General features: G+C 46.8%; 1 protein-coding gene and 1 pseudogene across 2 annotated transcripts; both read right to left on the reverse strand.

Moving 5' to 3' along the window:
• Positions 1-1,751: 1,751 nt before the first annotated feature.
• Positions 1,752-4,690, reverse strand: LOC101757059 (thioredoxin H4-1). Of its 2 annotated transcripts, none has more exons than XM_004968270.4 (5): positions 4,499-4,690; positions 3,647-3,713; positions 3,376-3,486; positions 2,573-2,695; positions 1,752-2,194 (listed from the first exon to the last, which is right to left on the reverse strand). In XM_004968270.4, exons 2-5 carry the CDS (start codon positions 3,686-3,688, stop codon positions 2,036-2,038), a joined length of 435 nt encoding a protein of 144 aa, XP_004968327.1. In that variant the 5' UTR covers positions 3,689-3,713; positions 4,499-4,690; the 3' UTR covers positions 1,752-2,035. The 2 variants fall into 2 exon arrangements, with proteins under 2 accessions (XP_004968327.1, XP_004968326.1); XM_004968269.3 differs by having other exon boundaries at positions 3,647-3,747.
• A 435-nt stretch (positions 4,691-5,125) lies between these two features.
• On the reverse strand, positions 5,126-8,312 carry LOC101756643 (annotated as a pseudogene).
• Positions 8,313-8,542: the final 230 nt, after the last annotated feature.

Raw genomic sequence — 8,542 nt, forward strand, 5'->3', positions numbered from 1 at the left:
TATGTGCTAAACTTTAGCAATGTCACATCGGATGTTCGGATGCTAATTATAAAACTAATTGCAGAACCCATGGCTAATTCGCGAGACGAATCTATTAAGCCTAAATTAATCCATCATTAGCAAATGGTTACTATAACACCACATTGTCAAATCATGAACTAACTAGGCTTAATAGATTCGTCTCGCGAATTAGACTCTATCTTTGCAATTAATTTTATAATTATTCTATATTTGATACTCCTAATTAGTATCCAAATATCTGATGTGACAGGTACTAAAGTAGGTGGTATCCAAACAGCCCCGCCGCCTTCCAATCAAATGTTTTGAGTACAACATTGGTATATATTGCGGTACTTTATTTTCTTACTTGGTGAACCAAACACCCATCAATTTACCGCGCGAAGTGGGAAACCGGTCAGGACGAAGCACATCGAGTTTTTGAATTGTTTCCTAAAAAAAAAGGTTTTGGGTGGAAAAAAGTTGTATAAAAAATAAATAAAGAGAAATAAGGGAGCACACGAAGCACATGGTGATGGACGACAGGCCGAGCCGCGTATAACGTACCGGGAAGGAGCAAGCGCTACGTGACAAAACGTAGAGCGCTCTCAACGGCCCGAAGGTTTTTTGTTTCGGTGCTTCGTGAATCGTGAATGCTTCTGCTAGACGCCCTGCGGAACGTTCGCATCGCAGGGGTAGTTTCGGAACTCCCTCCTGCCGTCGTACTCCCTGGTCCGAAGCACGAAGCACACTACGCGGGAGATCCAGCGGGAGGGAGCCCACCGGCAGCGTCGCCTAGCGAGCAGGTAGCAGCGCCGGGCCCACGGCTCGGTGGCGCGGGATATTTCGAAATCCATGGCGGGAGGGTTTGTCAGCCGGGTTGGGTTGGGATGATGCGCGCCGTTCATTTCCTGCGAACGAGGACGACGCGCACTGACTGCTACGTGGTTGACCTGAAGGCAACAGAGAAGGCACTGACGCGCACCGGTACCGGCTCTGTTGCCTGTTGGGGCATGGTACAATCGCTGTTCGTCCACGAACTGTAAATGAGGCCATGTTTAGTTACTCCCAACTCCCAACTTTGACACTATGCAAAAAGAAGATTCCCCATCACATCAAACTTGCGGTACATGCATGGAGTACTAAATGTAGATGAAATTAAAAACTAATTGCACAGTTTTGTTGTACTTTGCGAGACGAATCTTTTGAGCCTAATTAGTCAATATTTGGACAATAATTCACAAATACAAACGAAACGCTACAGTGTGCTACAGTGCTGTAACAGTAATTTGGCACCTCCCAAATTCCCCAACTAAACACGGCCTGAGCCTTGAAGGAGAAAGCATTTATTTACTATGGACGAGCACGGTCTGATGAAAAGGACGTGGAGGAGCACCGGCTTCCAGTTGAATCCACAGAAGCAGAGCACCCACCACCACCGAACGTGATCCACGGGGAGACCAGACCCCCGAAAGCGGCAGCGCGGCCGTCTCGCACACCGCTCGCCGGCTCCCGCAAGCGCGGTGAACATACGCGCACGTGGGTAACTTTTCACGCGCGTACGTGCGCCCGATGGAGTAGTTGGCAGCTAGTCGGGTCCACCACGTAGTTCACGCGCCTTTTTTCGGCTGTGAAGTCGAGTCCATCCGGAAGGCGCCATGGGCCAAGACGCGGCGGCCTTTTTCCAGTAAAAATCCGGCCCATTATCTCTACACCGGCCCACTAAATCATTCTGCCCCCACCTCTTCACAATATTGCCAATCATCCATCATGCTCGTTGAACCATGATTTATCAACTCTTTCATGCATGTACTTGCCACTGGTTACCAGCTAGTACCACAGAAATCAATACTTACATCATCACATCGTCACCAAGGAGCTAGGCCTAGCTGTACAGTCTGCACATCGGAGAAGAGACCACGCGGATCAAACGCTGCTACACGATGGGCACAAACAAGTGCGCGGGTAGAACGAACAGCACAGGCCGACGACTGCTGACATGATATCCGCCTGCATCGTCCTCCTGTCACTTGCGGCGTCACGGCCTGTCAGGCGGCGCCACCGACCCACCAGCGAGCGCAGCGACTTTCTTCTCGAGCTCGGGCTTGTTGGCGCCGACCAGCTTGTCCACCTGCTGCCCGTTCTTGAGGAAGAAGAACGTCGGGGTCGCCCGGATGTCCCACGACGAGCTGAATTCCTGCGGAGGGGGAGAGAAAAAGACAGGGGAGTCAATTAATGACTTCGCCACACATGTGCAGTAGCCTGAACACTGCAGTTAAGGCGTTAGAGTTTTAAAGCCTGTCAATTGTTCTAATGCAGCAAGACTGGGTAGCGCAATGATCCGTGTCAGATGCAGTCTCTGAACTGAACCCCAATGACTAGCTATGCAGAAACAATTTTCACTTTTAGTTTATACTTCAGGATCAGAGAACTGGCATCCTACATGAGGAAACTGTCAGTCTTAAAAGACATGACTGCACTATATCTTTGTAACAACAGGGACTGAGGGAACCCAACGAAACTGACACCACTTGCATGTGTGAAACAAAAATAAGGTTTCATAAAACTTGATTACCATTAAATCATCGACATCAACAGTCAAGAACATGAGCTGCGGGTACGTCTGCGACATCTCAGCATAAACAGTCGAAATGACCCGGCATGGCCCACACCAGGAAGCACTGAAATTTGCAACCACCTGCAAAAGATCCGTGTAAACAGAATTTATCTTTCGTTGTAGCATCACAATTCAGTCTGTAAGCATAAGTTCTTCTCATTATCTAAAAAATATTTGGAACATCATGTCCGTAGGTTAATGTATCTTTTTTCCTGACCACGATGGTGACCAGTCTGATCAGTGTCAATGTTTTCACAGGTGCATAGAAAACTAGAAGTACATAGTGGTTTTGGTGATAAAACTAATCAGCAGAAAGTAACATAGTAGTAAAAGAATAAGTGACCGCTAAAATTCTGGATTGAATGTGTCTAGAAAAATGAATCCATATAAACTTTCCTGTTCCAATTTGCACAAAATAGCAAACGAAGGCCAAATGCAAAATGGCCACACTCAATGTTACCATACAATTCTATTTTTCTACCAATATATAAAGTGAAGTTCAAACCTCAACATCAATGACCACGAAATAAAAATCAACAAGCTTAACTAGTTCAGGTTTCCCGTTGAGATACAGATTTTGAACAATGATAGAGCCTCCATGCACGCACGCATTGGAGCTGCTTTTGTTCTTATATCATATAAAAATAAAGGAAAGTAGTATCCTAGTTCCCTGTTTTCAAATATGTAAGAACTTCACGTGTGCATTATATGACATTCTGAACCTATGTTTTCCCTTGTGACCTTGAGTATGGTTTACTTACAATTTTCCCATCCTTGTTTGCCTCCTCAACTTTTTGGTCCCAGTTCTCTTTGCTTGTAATGACATGAACATTGCCGCCTCCGAAATCAATCTTGTCCTCATCATCAGTGTGCTGCAGTGCGGGTAGAGAGACATCAGAAGCAAGCAGCAAAAACCAACTGTGGATTTGAAAACAGATATATGTACTATACACGTACATATGTCATATAAAAAGGGTAGAGAGCATCAGAAGCAAGCAGAAAAACCCAATTGTTTTTGCAAGAAAAACTGACCTTTGCAATGCAGCAGCATCTCATCAGGCGCTTAAGTACCATTGTCAACTGTTGGCACCTGGCAAAACTGCAAACTCCACCAGACTCTTTCAAACAGGGAACTGTGACCGAAAAAACAACCAGATGCACACAATATAAGGGTGCCAGCCACCAGCAAGAAAAGGATGCTCGCTTGCTCAGGATCGAGAACATATGCTAACAGCATGCTCAAGCCACAGTCCTAGTTGGAGATATAATCCTTACACACTAACACACCTATGATCTGACCTTCCAACATCTGCTGGACAGCTGGAGTGTGATGATCATAGACCGACTTTGTGACCAACTGCTAGACATATCGGTCACGGAAAGTGTTTCAGCCATAGTTGGTGAGGTGGTAATCCTCTGATGTTGAGCTCCAACGTCAGAGGCGATCAGGCGAACAGCGGTTTGAGTCTGCTGCTACAGTGGAAAAAAGAAACTGATCCTCTGACACTGAGGTAGAGGTAGGGTCCTAATTCCTAAAATCCTAAAATTTTAATCTCCTCGGACACCACAACAACCGGACACTTCAGCTATCATCATCAACAGTCTCAATATTTTCCCCTTTCTTTTATGCTACTACCGTACCAGTACAAGACAACAGTCTGACAGATGCGGCATGTAATTTAGCCCGCCTACTCCTCTCGACTTTGGATCTTAGCACCCAGAGAACTAAGCCGAACCAAAAGTCCGAAACCACTCATACACGGAATCGCCAACGAGTCTAGGAACGGAAAACATCACGAACCAAGAAGTGGAGAACTGGGCGTATAGAATAGCAGATAAGTGGATCTGATCGAAGTGGAGTCCAGAGAGGATCGAATTCTTTACCTGGAACGCTGGAATCGGAGGGGCGGATGGATTTGGCGTCGAAGGAGAAGCGGAGGCCGGAAGCCTGAGCCGCCGGAGTTGGGGGAGAAGGGGAGCTGGCTGTAGTGCTGATACCTTTGGCTTATCAGTGGGTGGATGGATGATGTCAGTACACGAGCGAAGGTCTCCCTCCCTATGCTTGGCCTTGGCGTTACGTTTCACGTGGATGCATTTGCGGGCCGTAATCAAGCCACCAAAGAGCGATGATGACGTGCTTTAGGAATCGTGCATTAGCTGGCAGTGGACGGCTAGTAAACGGGAAAGTCCACTTCTTTTGGCGAAATTTCTGTCATTTCTTCAGCAATTTCTTTTCATGATGCTTGAATTTCCTGGAGTGAATCTGAAACAAACCTACTAAGTTGTAGTGCATTTGTATTATTGTATAGCACGCGAAAATTTTGGCGAGCGTTTCCGTGCTTTTGCAACGAGCAGCGTAGCATCAAATATTTCTATTATTAAAAAAAGCATCAAACATTTCTCTTTCAGTCTTGAAAGTGAAATGTGTATTGTCAGCATGCCACGAGGGAAAAAATAAGCTAGCAAAAATAAAAGCTTTAGGAAAGTGAAATCTTCTGTAGCCATTCAGCATCGACAATTCTTAGAGCTTGATCGCTTAAGCAGAAGTGCAGAAGCAGAACACAAACACGCAAGCTGCAGGTAAACTGGCTTAGGCCATCTCAATTCCCGGATCGCGAGATGTGCATCAAAAAAGGTTAACCTCTCAATTACAGTGCACCCCGGACGAAGTAATCCGCTTTGGAGCAGCCAAAATTATTACTTTCTTGAACACGCTGTGAATGGTGACGATGAATCGCCACCGGGAACTCAATCTCAGACGCAATCTTCTCTTTGCTGTGGGAACACTGATTGCTACATTGTGGAGTGAAGGGAATGGAAAGCAGGAAACAATGCACAAGGTGGAAAATTGGTACAGTTAATCGCGTCAAGTAGCTTTCTCCAGATTCTCAGCCTCCTCCCGCCGCCTCCGTTCTTCAGCCTCCTCACGTAATCTTTCCTCCTCACGCTTCAATGCTTCGGCTTCCTCTCGCTCAGCCTCCTCACGCTCCCTCTGTTCATCCTCCTCATCCTCCCTTTCATCAAGGTAATCAAACTCCTTCTCTGCAGCCATAGCTTTTACGATTGGGTCTCGCAGCTCGGATATCAAACCCCCGCCCACCTTGTACTCTTGTTCATCGCCGATGAGGAACAACCGTTGGTCAGGCCCTGATGCCATTGGTATGTCAACAGCTAGTAGCTTCATGTCATACTGCAAGGGGATTAAGCAAAAGATCAGAAAATAGAAAACAAGCTGTCATGGAGAAATGAGTAAACTTCAAGGTTATCCCACTCATTTCATAACTGTCTTAAGCAAGGTTAGAATACATATTCACATGTTAAGTTTCTTCAAATACTACTAAAAGCAGTGCTTTCCATGTGGATAAATCCATGTACCAAATTTGCTCATGACTCTATTGCTGTCATTCATTTCAGCAAAAGAGCTCTTGAAAATTCTCCAAACATAAAATAGTACTATAATACTAGAAGAAAAAGTCATGTGCTCTACTTATATGAATAAGGAACAAGGAAGAGGATTAACTATATTTTTGCAATGTTTGTCCAACCTTTTGTTTATTCACCGAAATCTTAATCATATCGTGAATATAAACACATCAGATGTTTAATCTAGCATACTGGCATAGTGTTTACTATAAGTAGACAAAGAAATCCAAGTACCTGTCCCTTTTTCTTCTTGACCTCAACACTTACGAGACCCTTTCTTTCTGATCCTTTAATGGGGAAGATGAGGAAGCACCGTTTACCACCAAGCTTAAATTTGAAGTCCTTTAATTTAGGGCCCCCTCCAGACATAACAAATGCTCTGACATCAGTACCAGTTAAGGGTGCACCCATAACCTCAAGGACTGCAGCAGATGTATTGAGCTTTGTCATAGCCATCCGGTAAACCTTGTCAGGGTTTATGGTCAACCTTGCCCGGGCATACATACCCTATAAGACAAATAGATAATTGAAATCATTTGCTCTCCCCCAAAATAAAGAGTCATCAGTCAAGTAAAAATGCTCAGATGCTTAGATTGTCAATGACATCATTTAATGAGGGTTCAACATGATAAAACATTTGAGAGTGAAACCAAATACTAGTCAGAAAAAAGTAACAATAAGCTATATTGTGCGGAAAGAGACTGTTCCATTGATAATATCCAGTTAAAATGAATTCCGCCCTCTGCAGCAAAGTTCACACTTCTCAGAGATTTCAATATTCTGCTTGCTGCAGCTGAGCAGGCTTCGCAAATTTTCCACAAAACTAACAGTACCTAGGCCACATACACCCAAAATGCCATAAAATGATAGCAGGGATGCTAATATGAGAACACCTAATGCATGTTTATCTGCTATTAATACAATCATCTTGCAGGGTATATGCTCTCTGTTTGTTTTCGAACATGGGAAGCTGCTGTGCATGACAGTTCTATTAATACCAACATGGTAGATTGCCATCTAATACCCATAACCAAGTAAGAATTATATATCTGGTTGGCAGACTGAAAATTGAATGACACAGTTGCAAAATTTGATATGGTAGCTGGTTAGTAAGTAGACCAAGGATTAACTACAAAATCAAAGTAATTGCCAGAGAAAGCTTCAAACTGCAAATCCCTGAAGACAATCTAAGAATGTTTAGTATGGTACTATGGTATGTAACATTTGGGCATGTTGCTCGGTCATATGATCCAATGTATTCCTTCATCAAAGTTCAAAGACGCCACAACAGAATGGTCACTCAGTGCAGTTCAGTAACTGTAACTCTTTTATTGTGAATATAACCGTGAGGGACAACTATAGTCTTGACAGTCGTAATGTGCTCTACAGCAAGCTGAACCATCAGAAAAGCAGGAGTGACACACGAACTATAAGGCAGCGGACATCCTAATATAACAAACCAGAAACCATAAACAGAGCAGCATTCCCAGTTCACCACATACACACTAGCGTATCACAGTTATGTAGCCCAGAGCTAGGGCGAGAGGAAGCGAATGCTACTCACGGCGAAGGCGACAATGGCGGTGGCGAGGGCGAGGAAGCCGTACTTGGCCATGCCCTCGGAGAGGCCGACGAAGGTGCTGGCGATGCCGAACATGATCCTCCACAGCGCGACGCAGACGATGACGCCCCCGGCGCCGACGAGGATCATGTAGTTGCGCCTCCAGAAGGCCTCGACCTGCAGCCCGACGGCGGACCGGTACCGCGCCGCCGCGCTCCTCGCCGCCTCCACGGGCCGCCCAAGCCCCTTCACCCCCTGCCCCAGCGGCGCCAGCTTCGACCGGCCGCCGGTCGACACCGACCTGAACCCGCCCACGAGCCGCTGCGCCCGCTGCGGCAGCGGCCGTAGCAGCCGGTGCCCCAGCCTCGCATCTGGGCGCGCGGTGGAGAAGAAGCGGGAGGAGGGGGAGAAGGAGGGGGTGGGGGAGTGGCGGGGGATGGGGAAGGGAGCGGGAGTGGGAGGCGAGAGCCGCGCGGCGCCGGCCGAGGGGTGGGGTGAAGAAGCCGTCGATGAGGGTGTGGAGGGCGCGCCGCGAGGAGGAGAGGGCGGCCGCCATGGAAGTTGGGGGTCGAATCGAGATCGGGTTCAGTCGCGAAGAGGGATGAATGGGCGGCGGCTTGGACCAGGCAGAGACTTGGGGCGAATTGTTCCTCGCTTTTTTGATCGCGCTTCGATCGGTGCGGCGTTGCTTCTGAGGTCTTGATCTGGTTTGTGCGCGAAGAAAAGGCAGGTTTGTAAGCTGCGATGCACTGTAGTGGGCAGTGGCTCTACATTGTGGGTCTGTCTCCGTGTCAATCGTCCGAGAAACAGATTATCTGTCAGACACAAGCCGTTAATTAATCAGCCAACGGTCCAGATCTCCCGGCTTTTAACCTTCTCTTCAGCCCCACCGCTCTTCCCGAACCGCACGCATGCGACCGTTGTCTTCCTCGCACCCGACCAGC

Source organism: Setaria italica, chromosome V (genome assembly GCF_000263155.2).
Source record: "Setaria italica strain Yugu1 chromosome V, Setaria_italica_v2.0, whole genome shotgun sequence".
In the NCBI taxonomy this organism is placed as follows: Eukaryota; Viridiplantae; Streptophyta; class Magnoliopsida; order Poales; family Poaceae; genus Setaria; species Setaria italica.

What these genes read in the sequence shown, in the direction of transcription:
- LOC101757059 (XM_004968270.4), bottom strand. Translation starts at nt 3,688, where the DNA reads ATGGTACTTAAGCGCCTGATGAGATGCTGCTGCATTGCAAAG. An exon ending in GATGCTGCTGCATTGCAAAG is followed by an intron (nt 3,487 to 3,646) that starts GTCAGTTTTTCT and finishes CCCGCACTGCAG; the next exon opens with CACACTGATGATGAGGACAA. An exon ending in CAAACAAGGATGGGAAAATT is followed by an intron (nt 2,696 to 3,375) that starts GTAAGTAAACCA and finishes GATCTTTTGCAG; the next exon opens with GTGGTTGCAAATTTCAGTGC.